General features: G+C 59.9%; 2 protein-coding genes across 3 annotated transcripts in view; one reads left to right on the top strand and one right to left on the bottom strand.

The window, feature by feature from the left end:
* Nucleotides 1–808: 808 nt before the first annotated feature.
* Nucleotides 809–6721, top strand: WDR76 (WD repeat domain 76). The gene is made up of 13 exons (XM_042876099.1): nucleotides 809–880; nucleotides 989–1243; nucleotides 1347–1439; nucleotides 1891–1946; nucleotides 2637–2754; nucleotides 3096–3191; nucleotides 3284–3327; nucleotides 3402–3555; nucleotides 3928–4080; nucleotides 4652–4866; nucleotides 5104–5256; nucleotides 5895–5948; nucleotides 6461–6721. The coding sequence occupies exons 1-13, from the start codon at nucleotides 809–811 to the stop codon at nucleotides 6714–6716; spliced, it is 1719 nt and encodes a 572-aa protein (XP_042732033.1). The 3' UTR covers nucleotides 6717–6721.
* Nucleotides 6722–7439: 718 nt separating this feature from the next.
* FRMD5 (FERM domain containing 5) overlaps nucleotides 7440–16368 on the bottom strand; it is a 40239-nt gene continuing 31310 nt past the window's right edge. The window contains exons 4-15 of one of the 2 annotated variants that reach the window (XM_042876126.1): nucleotides 16201–16279; nucleotides 15574–15671; nucleotides 15165–15288; nucleotides 14991–15078; nucleotides 13559–13647; nucleotides 13356–13419; nucleotides 13139–13230; nucleotides 12366–12440; nucleotides 11906–11974; nucleotides 11710–11816; nucleotides 8868–9208; nucleotides 7440–8688 (exon numbers count right to left, since the gene is read on the bottom strand). In XM_042876126.1, coding sequence (XP_042732060.1) covers nucleotides 8641–8688; nucleotides 8868–9208; nucleotides 11710–11816; nucleotides 11906–11974; nucleotides 12366–12440; nucleotides 13139–13230; nucleotides 13356–13419; nucleotides 13559–13647; nucleotides 14991–15078; nucleotides 15165–15288; nucleotides 15574–15671; nucleotides 16201–16279 — 1274 coding nt within the window. In that variant the 3' untranslated portion in view covers nucleotides 7440–8640. Of the gene's footprint in view, nucleotides 9209–11709; nucleotides 11817–11905; nucleotides 11975–12365; nucleotides 12441–13138; nucleotides 13231–13355; nucleotides 13420–13558; nucleotides 13648–14990; nucleotides 15079–15164; nucleotides 15289–15573; nucleotides 15672–16200; nucleotides 16280–16368 lie in introns of both variants that reach the window. The other variant, XM_042876125.1, reaches the window with a different exon arrangement.

Here is a 16368-nt window from a genome sequence, read left to right as displayed (position 1 = left end):
GCTGTGTGCAGGTCGCCAACCAGCAGCCCAGGCTGCCCAGAGCCACATCCAGCCTGGCCTTGAATGCCTGCAGGGATGGGGCATCCACAGCCTCCTCGGGCAACCTGTTCCAGCGCCTCACCGCCCTCTGGGGGTGTTAACCTGATATATAAAACATGGCTTGGCAGTTCTAAGTTTCAGTTTTTCTCCCCAGTGCTGGGGCTGGAACAGCTGCTGCTGTGCGCCCCACGCCGCTGTTAGCGCACTCCTCTCAGGCTCTGAGTTAGCCGTCGGTTTGCTGCGGGCCTCGGGCCGGCACCAACAGCCCCGGAGCGTTCCAGGCCTTCCGGACGGCACGGCTTTCTCCACATGCGGTGCTGCGCCGGAGGAGCCGGGGCACGGCTGCTCTGCTCACCGTTTGTTGGAGCGAGCGGTCCCAGCAGCTGACGCTGAGCAACGAGCCTGGAAGCGCTCCGATGGATTTTATACAACCCGAGGCACGTTTTGACCTCCTCCTGTCCTCCGCACTGAAGCACACCGGTGCCAGGACGGGAGCTCGGGGCGAGGCGAGAGCCTCGGGTCGTGCCGGGAGGGCCAGGACGCGGGGCAGGGAGTTGCGGGTGGGTGCGGGCCGGGGATCTCGGCGGCCTTCCAGCCCTCCCGGCCCCGTGACGCAGCTGCGGGCTCTGATCACGGCGCGGCTCCCACCGCTGGACGCTGCGTTCCGGCGCCGCGCCCCGCCCCGCCGTGCGGAAGGCGCCGTGGGAGGGGCGGAGCCGCTGCGGGACGCGGGAAGGGCCGGATCCGCCCCGCCGGGAGCGCCGTGCTGATGGCGGCGGAGAGCGGGACGGGAGCGGCGGAGCGCCAGGAGTTGTCGCCGCGCTCCCAGCAGCAGATGCAGGTTGGACCGGGAGCTGGGGCGGCTCAGTTCAGCTCGGCTCGGCTCCCCTCGGCTCGGCTCTGCTCCCCTCCCCGCTCACCACCGCATCTCTCCCCATTCCCCCCCCAGGAGCGCACCCCGCCGCCCCCCGCCGCGCCCCCCCCGGCCCCGCTGCCGGCCTCGCGCCGCTCCCCACAGCTCCGCGTGCTGCTGACGCCGCTTCCCGCGCCGGGCCGGCGGCTGCCCCAGAAGCGGCTGTTGGGCGCCTACGATGAGGCGGCGGGGGGGGACGGGAAGCGGCGGCGCGCGGAGCCCTGCGACCCGGAGCGCGCGGACGGCGGGTCGGACGGCGACGCCGACAGCGACGGGACGGAGTTGGGACAGGTGGGTGCGGGACACCGGGACGGGCGGCGAACGGAGCCCCCAGCCTTCCCCCCCCCCCCCGCCGTTTCCCGCGGCGCGGACTACCGGGCCGTTCTCGCTGCAGGATGGGAGCCCGCAGCTGTCGGCGTACGAGAGGAAGCGGCTGAAGAACATCTCCGAGAACGCCAAGTTCTTCGCTGCTTTGAAGCTGCACGAGGTCGGTGCGGGTCCCGGCCGTGTGGCCGCCCGCTGGGCGCTGCGGCTCGGGCGGAGCGGCTCCGTGTGCCCGACGCCGGGATGGGGGGAGCCGCGCGGCCGGCGCTGCGCACGGGGCTGGGGGGTGCCGGGAGTCTGCAGGGCTCCGGGGCGCGATGTGGATCTTCGGAATGGAGGCGGTGAAGCGCTGTGTTTTGCGCTCCTGTGCTGAGCGTCCGGCCGGTGGCGTTTGGTGTTCATGTCGCTTGGCAAGGAAGCAGCTCCGGGGCACCCAGGCAGGGTTCAGACTGGCTCTGGTGCAAGGCAGAGCACAGCCTGATATGAAAGCCCTCTTTTTGTTATTTCTTACAAATAATTATTGCTCATTGCAGCCTTTGGGTGGTTGTTTTTATAGAGCTCCGTGTTTTGTGCTCGCTGGATGTGCTTTTAACCTCTGCCTTTCTGTTCTTAAGTCAGCCGCAAGACTCCACCAAATTGCAGCTAAAGGACCATCTCACGTCACCAAGAGGTAAAGCTGCTGTGGGAGAGGTGTGGCTGCACCCCGTGCTGTGTGAGCCCTTCTCTGTGTGTGTGTCTGTGCTCAGAATGGGTAGAGCAGGCAGCAGCTCTGGAGCTCTCAGCAGCCCATGGCCCTGCTGTGTCAGTGCTGAGCTGTGGTGCTCGGCTCTGCCATCCCATGGCACGCAGTGCTGCTGTGAGCGCCCTTCTGATCGTGTGTCAGAGCGCGTTCCCTTCATTCTATTTGTCTGAAGGTGTTTCAGGTGCTTTTTGGTTTCTTTTTATTCTCCTTCCTTGAGGTACTTCTTTATTATGGCCAAAGGGAGAAGCGCTGAGTTGTGTAAGCAAAGGGCAGGGAGAGGGGAGGGGAGCAGAGGGGATGGGGGAGCAGGGAAATGCACTGCATTAAATGCAAAGTAATGGGGACTGTGATGAAAGGAGGGAGAAGATGAGCAGATCAGAGAGAGGAAGGATGAATTATAAATGAGGAGGGATGGGAGGAAAGCCGTGTCAGGATGTAGTACAAGGAAACAAATGTCATAAATCCGTGTGCGCTGCCACTGCTCTGTTCTCTGCTGTCACCGAAGGGAGGAGCGATGGCAGGGCAGTTGGGCTCAGGTGTCCGGGCTGCAGGGCTGTGTTTTGCTGGGGAATTGTGCTTGTGGAGGAGCTCTGTTGCTTAGCAGTGCTGTCATTGCAGAGCGAAGCCCAAGAAGGCCGAGGGCAGCACAGTGCAGCGCAGGTCTATGCGGCTCCAGAGGATGCAGCCCCCAGAGGTCCCGCAGGTGGAGGCACCGGCGCAGGAGGAGGAAGAATATGTGAGATGGGGCTGGGGCTGGGGGGGCTGCTGGGGGACAGCTGTGTGCTGCCGAGTGCTGCCATGCTCCCTGGAAAGCCCTTCAGGCACTGTGTGGGGCTGTGCTGCTGGCAGAAGGGGAGCGCACACCCTGAGCACTGCACTGCCTGCATCTCCTCAGAGGTGGCTGATGTTTGGAGGTGGCTGATGCTCAGAGGGCCATTAATGAGGCAGTGCACCTTGGGGTGCTGCTGAGGGTCGTCAGGTGCTGCAGTCTGCATTTCTCAGCAGTCTGCAGACATGAGCAGTGTTATGCTCAGCTCTGTGCCAGTGGTTGGTGTGAGCTGTGACCCCGTGTCCCAGCCCCAGGTCCCCGCTGGACCGCTGCCCATGGCCGTGGATGAGCAGGAGAAGAGCAGTGATACAGCATTGCTGGGCACCTGGCTGCGGCTGAGCGAGGTACGGCTGGCTGCCTTTGGTGGCATCTCTGGATAGCATTGCTCGTGTCTTATGTGGTCTCATTCTGATGTGCATCTCTTTTCAATCCTTAGATGAACAGTAATGACACTGAAAAGCCCACGTGCGACATGAAGAGGTAATGGGGGGTGACACAGAGCCTGGTGTGGGCTCTGCTCCTCCCTGTGGTGGCTGACGTGGCGGTGTGTGCAGGTACCAGGCTGCCCTGAGCAGCATGCTGCTGCGTGAGGATGGCATCAGGAAGGTGGTGAGCAGCCGTGTGTGCTCTGTGGCCATCCACCCCTCGGAGAGCACCGTGCTGGTGGCAGCTGGTGACAAGTATGGTCACGTCGGGCTCTGGGACGCTGTAAGTGTGCTCCTCTGCCCAGCAGCGCCGTGCTGGCACACTGTGAGCCATAGCATTGCCATTCCTGCTGATGGGCTCAGCTGACAGCGGTGCCACAGGAGCTGTGCTGGTGTGGGAGGCTGAGGGGGGAGGGATGCTCAGCAGTTTGGGTTCTGTGTTTGTGCTGGACTGACCAGCTTCAGCTGTGTGCTGCCTCTGCTGTTGAGGCGTTTGAAATGCTCCACATAATGTTGGAGACTGCTGACCCCTGCAGCCCCTCCCACAGCACTCGGTGGTCCCACGGAGCACCAAGCACTGCACAGCTGTGGCAATCGGTGGGAAGTACTGCAATGGCTCTTATTAAGCATCCGTTAATTGGCTTTTGTTATTCAGAGCTGTACAACCGAGGGAGGAGCGCTCGTCTTCACCCCACACAATTTCTCCGTCAACTGCATGCGCTTCTCGCCCTCCCACCCCGCACAGCTGCTGTCCCTGAGCCACGACTCCCTGCGCTGCGGGGATGTCAGCAGGGGGGTGTTTGATGAGGTGGGTGCTGCTCCATCCTGCTCCCATTGCAGCCCAGGGGTTACGTGGGGGTTGTTAACAGGGGAGGTGAACGTCCCATTTCCGTGAGGTGGCTTTGACTGGTGTCAGGAAGGTGGCGGTGCTGCCCGGCCAGGTGCACTTTGGCTGGGGCGGCTGGAGCTCTGCATGGTAGAAGGAAGGAGGCTGGAAACTAAATTCAATGCGTGCCCCTTCCCAAAACCAGTGCTGCTTGAAGGTGGGGAATGAGAGCAGCTTAAAGAACAAAGCATGAGCCAGATGACTTTGCTCTTCCCAGGCTCCGAGGGAGCAAAGAGTTGTGACTGTCCAACCCATCTGCACAGAGCGGCTCCGAGAGCAGGGTGCAGGGCCAGCTGAGGTGGGGGTGGTCAATTGCCTGCTGTGGGAAAAGTGCACCATTTGAACAGATAGGTCATGCAATGGAGAGCTGAGCTCCTCAGTCAGGTCATTGTAGAGTTTTCAGTATCCAAAAAATGCCCGTAGCGTTTGGTGTTGTGTGTTTACTGTGTATGGTTGTATAATTTTACTTTCTTTTGCCCTCTTCGGCGCTCAGATATGCAGAAGTGAGGACAGCCTCTCCTCCTTTGATTTCCTGGAAGATGGCGCCTGCACGGCCATCGTGGGGCTCTGGGGTGGCACAGTGGCTGTGGTGGACAGGAGGACCCCGGGGACGTCACCAGAGCTCTCTGCAGACATTGGCTTCAAAGTAACGAGGACGGTGGACGTGCACCCCGTGGACAAGCAGTACTTCCTTGCTGCTGGCTCTGTGTACGTAGCTCAGAATGCACTGCTGTTGTCTGCTTGGGATGTTCCGTGGGCCTCGCTCTGATGCCTGCTGCAAGGGGCGCCGTGCAGAGCAGGAGCTGTGCTGGGGGTGGTTCTCAGTGCTGCCGGATGGTCCCGGCTTTCTTGGCTCTTAGAAAACCCATTTTTAGTCTTCAGCAGCATTTGAAATGATGGAATCTTGTTTTACAATCCCTTACCTGCTCACCTGCTGCGTTGCAGCGATGTCCGTGTCTACGACGTCCGATGGCTGCGGCGCAGTGGGAACAAAGCTGTGAGCACCCTGCATGGGCACACCAAGAGCGTGGCCTCTGCCTACTTCTCACCCATCAGCGGGCACCGCGTGGTCACGGTGTGTGCAGACGACAAGCTGAGGTGAGGCTGGGGGGGCTGAGGCCGTTTGGGGGCTGAGCCTGCAGTGCCCTGGTTCCTTAGTTCCTGTCTTTGCTGCCCACTGCTGGGAGCATCCTCTGCCTCCGTCGCTTCTTCAAATGGCATTTTGCATAGGCATTCGTATTCTGATTTTGATTTTATTTTTATTTTTCTGATTTTCGTTTTCCTGAGGAAAGTTGATCAGGGAGCAGCTCTGGGCCTTTTTGGTCATTACTCAGCTTATGCTGCTGAGCCTTTTGCCCCCTTACAGCTGCTGTGTGGGGAAGGAGAGCCCAGCAGAGCTGTGCCGGTGTTCCTGCCCTGGGAGCTGCTGGCAGTGCGCCTTCACCAGGGCTTTCCTTCCTTGTCCCATGCATCTTCTTGTGCCATAGTGAAATGGACACGGAAGGGGATAGGGGAACCTGTCATTTTGCTCTGCTGTCCTCTCAACAGCATTCTGGGAGGTCTGCCCTCAGTTTGTGCTGAGAGGAAATTCCCATTGCAGACTGTGGCTGGGATGTCAGTGCTCACGGCTGAGTGCTGCACTGTGTGCCTGTGGTGCTGCTCAGGTGCTCCACGAGGTGGGGCTGCCTCTTCTACCACATCTAGTGCCCATCAGCACGCATTGTTTTGTTCTACAGGGTCTATGACACCAGCTCTTTATCGGCCACCTCTGCCCTGCTCAGCACTGTCAGGTACGGCGGGGTGGGCTCTGCTGGGTTGGTGCTGCACGGGGTCTCACAGCCAGGAGGAGGCAGCAGCTTGTGACTGCTGCAGTGCGTTCTGTTTGAATGCTCTCTCTTTCTCTGTCCGTTTCTAACATACGAGGGGTTACTGAGCAGTGAAGGATGTGTTTCCAAGAGGTGCTGCTGCCTGCAGAGCTCTGCCAGCCGCCAGGCTTGGCCCCTTGGTGTGGGCACCACATCGGGGATGGGTGTGACTCAGGCTGAGCATAGGATCATGAAGGTTGGAAAAAAGGCTTCTGAGACCATCAAGTCCATCCGTGACCCATCAATACCCGTTCATTTCCAAGTGTCCTCTGGCTTCTGTTCTTGTTCTGTTTTGTTTCTTTGTCCCTTTGCAGCCCTGTGCCAGCAATGGGAGCCAGCAGCGTGTAGGGAGCAGTGGGATGGGCTTTGGCAAACATACGGTGTAGATGGTAGTGTCTTCCTGCTGCAGTTCTGCATCTGCTCTCTCTGTTCTGCAGGCACAACAACAACACGGGCCGCTGGCTGACGCGCTTCCGCGCGGTGTGGGACCCCAAACAGGAGCAGTGCTTTGTGGTGGGCAGCATGGCACGGCCGAGGCAGATCGAGGTGTTCCAGGACACGGGGGTGCTGCTGCACGCCTTCTGCAGCCCCGAGTGCCTGGGCTCCGTCTGCTCCATCAATGCATTCCACCCCACCAGGAACGTCCTTGTGGGTGGCAACTCCAGCGGTCGCCTGCACATCTTCATGGAGTAGGGGAGGGGGGCAGGGGGGCTGTGGGGGAGCAAACTGCGGCTTATAAGTGCTTTACCTGCTTGTGGTTAGGATTCCTTTCAATAAAAAGATTAATCTAAGGGTGGCGGCTAGCGGGGTTTGTACCAAAAGAGCTGTTTTCCCTGATGAGGAACTCGGGAAGGGCTGGGGCACAGCTGGGGGGTGAGTGGCACAGCTGGGGGGCACATCTTGGCCCCATGGGTTTCAACTGGAGGCACAGCTGTGTCATACTGGGGGGAACGGGGAGGCACAGCTGGGGGAACATTTGGGGGCACAACCTTGCTGCTGGCTCCAGGGCCTCGCGCTCAGCTTTGAGGTGTGTGAGAGCAAACAAATCTCAAACCAAGCCAGTTTTGTTTTTGTTTCCTTTTTTTCCCATGATATTTAAATATTTATTTCAATTTAAAAATACTTCTCATGGCACCAATGATTTTATGCTCACTAAGATATCGAATATGTAGAAAAAGGTACATTTTGAAGGAAAATGTAGCTTACAGTATTTGGCACATGAAAGGTTAATTCCTAGGTTTTTCTTATGAAAACTAAGAAATTCACATTTTCAGGTATTTCACCGTCTACTGCGCAAAGATGCAGTACGCTACGACTGCGTTTTTGTTGGGTATGAGAACTATGGGAACAACACCCGAATAGAAAGACATAAAACTAACAGGTGCTGGGACACCGGACGTGGGAAAACATAGCATGGACGTCACCCATTGCTCGGGGTCTTGGTGGTAAAATACCGGGTGGGAACGGTGGGGTTCTGTGGGGCTGATGGCATCGCTGTCCTAAAGGAAGCGGATGGAGCAGGCCGAGGTCGGCGGTGCTGCGGGCACCGGGCAGGGGCTACCACGCACTGCATAGACACACTGACTACGGGCTGAGGTAGGAACACTACACTACGAGTGAACTCGGCTACGTTGCATAAACGGGGTCACGGGGACAGCGCGGTGGCGGCGGCCGTTTGGGGACGGTGGCCACGTGGTGGCACAGCGCAGCCGTCCTGCTGTGTGGCGCTGCGTGTGGCAGCCATGTGGCACCGTCTGGGCCATCATGCGGGTCTCTGCCCGGCAGCTGTGTGTCACTGTGGGCATTGGCAGCCGTGTGTCACCATGTGGGCGCAGTGTGGCACCACATAGCTGTCGTGGCACCGCATGGCCGTGCCCTGTGCCCGCCGTGGCTCTGCTGAGCATGGCAGCGATGGCCCCAGCGCTGTGAGATCTCTCCCTGAGATGAAGTAGAGCTGCTCGGCCGCTCGCCCCGTGTCCAGCGGCAGCCCCAGCGCGCCTGGACCGGCGTTATTGCTGCAGGGAAGGGCTGTCCCCGCTGCCCGGCTCCATGCGTGCCACGAGCTATCGGCGTGTTTTTGCTTAAGGACGGATGGAGAGCGATGGCTGTCCGGTGGCTTTCCAGCGTTACCTCTTCCCCTGCAGCGCTGTCCTTTTGTCTTCAGGAAAGTCCTAAAATTACCGCTCCTCTCTGTATCTCAAACCAGGAGCGTGGCAGATGGGTTGCAAAGCATCCGCTGCCCCGTGGAGCCCCTCCGCACCGCCTTCGCTCCGGGCGGAAAGTAAAAAAAAGACTCAGGATCAATAACAAAATAGCTTCTCGTTGTTAAAATAGACCTCGAAACAGTCTTTTGTACAAAAGGAGCTGAGCGCGGGGCCGTGGCGCTGCTGGGGTCCCCAGAGAGCGGCACGGGGGTCCTGCAGCACGGTGACACGGGGACCATCCTGCGCCCTGCAGCGCCTGGGAAGATGCTGGCGCAAGGATGAGCGTTAATAGCAAAATAAATTCCTCTCTTTATTCGGTTCTCCCACCGCACCCCGCAGGGACGGGGACCCCTGCAGCGCTTCCGCTCTTCTCCTGCGGAACGAAGGGAGCTGGGGCCGCGGGGCCTCAGGTGTCAGTGAGCAGAGCCACCACGGCGCGGAGCTTGCAGGCAAACCATCGCCTGAGGGGACAAAAGTATTGGTAATGGAACTGCTCGAACTCGGGGGTCTGGCGGATATCGCGGAAAAAGGCAGTGTCAAGGTCGGACTCGGTAAGGACGATGAGGAGGAGGAGCAAGACAAAGAGGAGTCCCACTGTCACGAGGAGCAAACGGAGGACACTTAAAACAAACTTATTCACCTGTTCCGCCCGCGGCCCGCTGCCGGCACCCTGGCACAACGCGCGCAGCTCGCGCGGCTCCTCGGGCTCCGTGCCGGGCGTGCCGGCCTCCGACTCCTTCTCCTCCTCGATGCTGCACGGGGCTCCGTTCAGCTGCCGGGACAGCAGCAGCAGCTCCAGGCTGTGCTCGGCCACCGGCGTGGGCAGCACGCTGTCGGCAGGGCTGTAGCTCTCGTCGGCGATGATGGCCACGCGTTCGCTGCTCTCAGCGCGGCCGCCGCGGCCGTGGGGCACGAAGGCGTCGCCGTGGGATGCGGAGCGCACCGGTGTGGAGTGGGCGCTGTCACGGAGTGACTCCAGGCCTGGGGGACGGGGGAGGTCAGCGTGCGGCCACTGAGCTGCCCCAGACCCAAACCACCCACGCTGTGCCCTGGGGTCCTTCTGCTATTGCAGTGTATGGCGTTCTGTTCTATTCTTTTCCATTTGCTTTCATTTCATGCCATGCTATTCCATTCTATCTCCTTTCATGCCATTCCATTCCATTCTATTTCATTCCATACTTTTCCATTCCACTCTATTCCATGCCATTCATTCTAGCCTATCCCATTCTCTTGCATGCCATGCCACTCCATTCTGTCCCATTCCATTCAGCTCCATTCCGTTCCATCCAACTTCACTGAATTCCATTCCATCCTATTCCATACAATCCCGTTTCATTCTATTCCATTCTGTTTCACTCAATTCTATTCCATTCCATGCCATTCCATCCCATCCTATCCCATTCTCTTGCATGCCATGCCATGCCATGCCATTCCATTCTATCCTATCCCATTGCTTCCCCTTCAGCTCCATTCTGTTCCATCCAACTTCTTTCTGTTCTAGCCCATGCCATTATTTTCCATTCCATCCCATCATAAATCATGGTAGAATCACACAATGGTTGGGCAGGAGGGGCCCTCACAGCCCCCTGCATGCACAGCTGTGTGCAGCACAGGGCTGCGACAGCTCAGCACCTGCATGCGTGTGACCCAGCTCTGCTTTCCAGCAGCAGCAGAAATAGCTGTGTGCACGGCTGGGTGCCCAGCCTGCTCAGGTTACAGCTGAGCCAGAGCTGCCCTTTAGGAGCTGAACCCTGCAGGCAGGGCTGGGGGGGGGGGGGGGGGGCTTCTCCCCACTATCTGAAAAAAACAACAGAAATTCCCACCTCCCCACTGTAAAAGTGTAGGACGAGGCAGGGGACAGCCGCCGGTTGGAGCTCTCAGGGGCATTTCCCCAGGGGGCACAGGGCCCCGGCACTGTGCCATGGGTGCTGCCCCAGTGCATTCCCCTGTGCTCTGCCACCTCCTGCTCGCAATGCTGCTGGATGCCTGTGGAGCCGTGCGCACAGCAGGGCACAGCATACAGCACAACACAGGGCACAGCACAGGACATAGCAAGGGGCATAGCGTGGGGCTTAGCAGGGAGCTTAACACGGGGCTGCAGGCACGGTGGGGGGCATGGCATGGGACTTAGCACAGGGCTGTGGGCATAGCATAGGGCATAGCGTGGGGCTTAGCAGGGCAGCGAGGGCACCGACAGCCGCGTTCACACCCTGACAGCTGCTTCGCACAGCCTCAGGGCACTGACAACCATTCCCCAAAATCCCCAAGGGGGAGGACAGTGACAGCCGCCCCCAGGCCAACCTGTGCTGCCACCCCCACCTCCAAGAGCTGAGAAACGTGGGGAACCCCCAACTGAGGGGTCAATAGTAATAATATCCCACTGGGGGGGGCACCCTGAGCTCCCCGCACCCCAACCCCACATCCCTCACCCCCCGGGGCTGCTGTCACAGGACCCCCTACCCCCCGGCCTCACCTGCTGTGTGCCCGCACGGAGTGAGGGGGCTGGCGCTGGGGCCAGGGGGAGCGGGCAGCAGGGGCAGAGCCCCCAGAGCGCGTGCCAGCAGCCGTGGCCCCAGTGCCAGCACCCGCACCCGCACCGCGCGGCAGCAGTGGTTGATGAAGCGCAGCTGCACGCTGACCCGGGTGGTGATCTTCACCAGGCACTTCCCCATGGCGTGGGGACGGCAGCACAGGGAAGGAGACCCACCAGCAGTGGCACGCCAGTGGCCCCACTGCTGTTCGAGGCTATTTTGGGCTCCTGCAGTGTCACAGCTACCAGCGAGGTGACAGTGACATGAAGCAGCCGTGGGCACGGTGCGGGGCACAGTGATGGATGGCCTGGGGCTGCATGTTGCCCGATCTGCAGCAGCACCCAGGGAGGGAGGACGGGGCCCTGGCTCTTAGCAGGCCCCAAAGCACAGCCCCCACCCAGCCCTGAGCTCCCACACAGCCTCAGGGCACTGACAACCATTCCCCACAATCCCCAGTGGCACAGGGGGGTCCTCAGGAGGTCCCTTACATGCCCTGGTGTGAGCACTGTGAGGTCCCTAGCTGTGCTGTTGGGGCTGCATGTGGACGGCACTGCAGGGCTCCTGGCAGCACAAGGTTCCAGTAGGACCTCAGTGACCCCAAATGCAGGGAAACAAAGGGACACCAACTGTGAGCACACGTGCAGCTGTGCTGAGTGCCCAAAGCAGCTCAAACCTGTGGCTGCAGGTGGGACTCATGGGAAATCACAGAGCAGGGGACCCAGGAGGCACTGCACGGCTCATCCCTGTTCTGTGTGCTCATTCCTAGTGGGGCGTCGCAATGACACTATTAAAGTTCAGGTCCTGTCCACGTCAGGCCCCAAACCCCATTGCCCTGAGCCACAACTGCTGCCACAAAGCTTCGGCCCTTTGATACCCGCTCCCTGACCAGAGGCAGTATCTCCTTTCCGTATGCCCACGTGCCCAGATAAGCGCCGTGCCCCACGCGCGTACCTTCCATGATGGAGATGTGCACAGCCCTCCTGCGGGTGCGTGGCACGCTGCTCAGCCGGGGGCCGTGGGTGATGGAGGGGCAGCTCCTGCTTGGCACCAGCCCGGCCCTGCAGGGAGAGCAGCAGTGAGGGGCCGCCTGCTGGGGCTGCGCGGTGCCCCATACGCACCGTGGTGCCAGGCTGCGTGGTGCCCTTACCTGTGGATCTCCGGCGGCTCCCGCTTGATCTTGGCACTGGATTCCATCACCTCTTTTGCAACGCGGCCGCTATGGGTGGGAAGAAGAGCAGCGTGAGCACGGGGAAAGCAGCCCTCAGTGCCTGGGGTCCCATCCCTGCATGCTGCACTGCCCACAGCAGTGGCATCATCTCATGGCTGGGGATGCCCCGCACCCAGCAGAGCCATATGGCGCTTTCTCCAGGGAGCAGAATTTAGGAACTGCAATGATAGTTTTATCCCTTGGCCTCATAAAAAAAACAAACCAACCATGAAAAGCCCCCAGATTTCCCCCCCGCCCCATCCCGTCCCCATGATCACTGTATCTCAGGGGCAGGAGGGAAGAATGGCAGCTGAGGAATGGGGAATGCACGGTGGCAGCGCTGACGTGGTCATCCTGCACCAGAACAGCTGGCAGTGGCTGCTATCTGCCCCTTATCTACCTGTATCGGAAGCGGCTCCCCTTGAAGAACAGGTTGCTGCTGGACACCGTCCGGACCTGGCTTGACTTCTCCAACCTGCAGGGCAGCAGGCTGTGAGTGCCACATGCACTCATGGGAGCAAGGAAACTCCCAGCACACGTCCCAGTGACCAAGGCTGAGTAATGTGTGTGAGCCCCAGCAGCTCCCCACCCCACGGCAAAACCCCCACCCCACAGCACAGCCTCGTCTCCCCACCTCCAGCACTGCCCCCTGCCCAGGGCAGGAGCAGCCAGCAGCCCTCACCCCGCACACAGGGAGCAGGACCCAGTGCTGACATTATTAATCATAAAAAGATTTGTAAAGTAATATTGCAATTCCATTTTATGTTCATATAATGAGGAGTGAAACCTGCTGATGGCAGCCGCTGATTGCGGAATTCCCAAAGAGAATACATTACACACTTTATCTCGCATCTCGCTGATTAGAATAAAACTCATTAGGAAGCACCAAGGCAGGCATTACCAAGGAAGGCTGTGAGCACCCAGCACAGCCTCACGCCGAGTGCTGGCACTGCCTGCTGCCCCTCCAGCCCATAACCCCTCCCGGGTGCTGCCCATCATTAAGGCTCTATCTATCTGCCCAATTAATTCTAAATGCGTAACTGGGAGCTTGCTGGGTTGGGGGCAGCCCTGGAGCTGTGGGGCAAGGGGGCACAGTGCTGCACTGCCCCACAGCGTGGTGAGCCCAGGAGCGACCCACGGGGAGCATGGAGCAGAGCGCATCCTCGCACTCACTTGTAGAAGGCCTGGTTCTCTATGCCACACTTCCAGAGGTGCTTGCAGGCTTCAGGTGTTGGGGCGAAGTAGGTGAGGACAATTTTCTTTTCCTACAGCAGAAAGAAGTGTGTTGGTCACAGCAATGGCGTCCGGAGCTGTGGGATGGTGGCAGCACAGAGAGCATGGCCACAGCCGGGCAGGGGGACAGGGCAGCCCCAAATGGAAACACACTCACCTCCTTCTGACTCACATACAGGTAGAACGTCTTCCCCTCGAACTTCATCTTGGTCACCTCATTCCTGAAGGGACAGGGATGTGCCATTAGAGGCAGGGATGTGCCATGGGAGGCTGCCCAGCCCCACTGGCACTCGCCCCCTCCCCATCGCACTGAGCTGCGGGCGCAGGGTCAGCCAGCAGCAGCAGTGTGGGGCTGCTCACCACTTGATGAAGTGCACTCTCTTGTTCCCCTGCAGGACGACGAACCCAAAGGGGGTGAAGGCCAGGAATGCTGCATTGCCCGACACGTCCTGCAAGAGAACAGCAGCTCCTCAGCAAAGTGTCAGAGTGCCCTGCAGCACCCAGGGCAGGCATAGAGCGACGGGCTGCGGCCGTGATCGTGCAGCACCCTGTGCATGCACCGGCCCCACGGCCCTGCAGCCCCACGTGCTGCTCCCAGCACGAAGCACAACGTGCTGCATCGCTCTCATCGACCCCGTCAACTCACAAGTGAGCAATACGCAGTGAAGATGGTTACGTGCCTGACCAACCCTTTTGCTAATAATTAAACTGCATGATGGCAAAATCCCATTCAGTGTTGGAGCGGCCAGGCAGCACCGTGGCCATTTACAATCCATAATTAGTGTCACGGACAGAGCTGGGCAGTGCAGTCACTTAATCACAGCAACCGGGCTCTGGGGAAGCACTCATTAACTGCCTTGGAGCTCATGCAAAGTGCAGAGCTGTGCTGGGCTCAGACAGCATTGCAGGGTGGCTGTGGGATGGGGAGCTGCAGCACATCCATGCACACAGTGTGGGAGCAGCACAGGGTGTGTGGTGCATGGGAAGCAGCAGAAAGGGACCCTCGGGATGTGAGCAGAGAAAAAGCCAGGTTCACATCAAGATTGGATCACAATTCATTTCAATCTGCCAGGGGCAAACAGGTGAAACCAAAGAGCCCAAATCCTGCCCTGCACAAAGCAAAGCACAGAGCTGAGCCACAGGCACGAGGAGCGCCACGGGCAGGAGTACCTGGTCCTGTCTCAGCTATGGAGCCCCTACTCCACTGCTGGGTGTCATGGGGCACGCACTGCCCACAATAAGTGCTATCAGTGCACAGCACTGCAGGAGCTGCTCCCCAGCACCAGCTATCAGCAGCACCAGCAACAACGCTCACCCATGGCCCTGCCCAGTGCCAGCACCCAGCCCTGTGCTGCTGGGACCCCACTCAGCCCAGCTCTGCACTGGGTGCTGGGCAGCTCTCTCTGTATGTCGGCTGTGAGTGGGGACTGACACAGCCCAGCTCCTCCTGCTCTGCTCCCTGCATCCCTCTGTGTGCAGTGGGGCTCTGTAGGAGCACGGCGTGGGGTCACTGAGAGTCGCTAAAAGCTACTTCCAGCACAAAGCTCCATCAGTACAGGAGTGCAGGCAGGGAGGGGACAGTCCTGGTTATGAGTATGGCGGTGGTGGGGCTGCGGTTGGAATGGGGGATCTCAGAGGTCTTTCGAACCTCAGTGGTCCTGTAGCACTCAGGTGCTGCCTCACACAGCAGCACAACGCCGGGTGACGCAGCCCCACAGGCAGCAGTGGGAGCTCCTCTGCAGCACGTCAGCACAGAGGGAGCAGAACAGTGGTGGCTGCTGGCAGCGCTCACCTTGCAGGGGTGGGGATCCACGCCGTAGGTCTCCAGGGTCTGTGCCTTCCTTAGGAAGTTCAGCTCCGAAGTGGCCGGCGTCTGCCCGCTGCGGGAGGGAGAAGGGAGAGGTGGGCTGTGCGCAGGGCAGAGCACGGCACGCACGTGGGTCCCGGCGCCACACTGAGCCTCTACCTCAGCTCTGATTTATGGATCTCCGCAATCTTCCTCTCCAGCTTCTCCGAGTGCTTGGGGAAGAACTGGAACTTGGAGCTGTAGCCCTCTGGGTGCTTCCCGGGGTCGTAGTCACCAATCTCAGCTGGGGGGACAGAGGTGGTGAGCGGCCACACCGTGGGCACAGGGCCGGCTCGATGCTCAGCCATTAACCACACCACCCCCCCCTCCTCCAGAGCCCCACGCTGCTCACCCCACAGCCCCAGTGCCCCCCAGGCAGTGGCAGGGGCTGCACGGTATGATCACAGCCCTGCAGCACAGCCCCGCGCCGGGTGACATTTATATTCGAGGTGCAGCGATCTGTTGTAAGTGGAGTAATGTAATCGGGACTCGGAGCGAAAAGCAGGTTTATCTTGTCAGGAAGAATTACCTTGAAGGATATAGGCGGCCAGCAGCGCGGCGTCTGAGGTCTTGCAAAGGAGGCGGCCGTGGTAGAGGTCTCTTTTGATCTGCAGGAAGACTAAATACCTGCAGACAGCAGAGAGCCTGTCGGCCAAGTGCAGCTTGCTTGGGCTGAGCAGGGCCGTCCCAGCTGCACATGTGTGCACTGCACAGCCCGAGGCACTGCTGGCCACGACCCACAGCTGGGGGCCGCATCCCAGCCCAGCAGTGCTCTCTGGGTGCTCACAGCACTGCCCTCTGGGTGCTGGCACCTTTGAGCCACACGACCCAAATTCTGGATCCAGGGTCTATTTCTGCCATCATTTCTGCACCCATTGTTTCCCTGGATCATCCCCAATAGCATGTTCTTTAGATAATAAAACAGACCATGAAGGGAACTATCCTGCCAGCAGATCCCACAAGGACCGGAGTGCAACTGGGGGATTGGTGCTGGGAGGACAGGGAGGTGGGCGCACGGCGTGCAGCTCTGCTCTGAGGGGGCTGCAGGAGCAGCAGTGGCACAGGCACTGTGCACAGTAGGCTGTGCTGGCTGGTAAAACAGCCCTTCTCACAGGTTAAGCACAAACCCAAACCCACGGCCCCACACCCCCCTCACCTGGTGATCTCCTCCTTCAGCGCCGCAGGGTCCGTGGGGTAGAACTTGACACGGAAGCACATGGTAAAGGGCGGCTGGGCTGTGGGAACAGCAGCACCGTCACCAACCTGCCACCAAACCTCAGGACACGAGCGGGGGGGGGGGGGGGGGGGGGGGGGGGGGGGGGGG

The sequence above is a fragment of the Lagopus leucura genome, unplaced genomic scaffold, assembly GCF_019238085.1.
Source record: "Lagopus leucura isolate 7727_CA_CO unplaced genomic scaffold, USGS_WTPT01 Super-Scaffold_100015, whole genome shotgun sequence".
In the NCBI taxonomy this organism is placed as follows: domain Eukaryota; kingdom Metazoa; phylum Chordata; class Aves; order Galliformes; family Phasianidae; genus Lagopus; species Lagopus leucura.
This window is presented reverse-complemented; position numbering and strand designations above follow the sequence as displayed.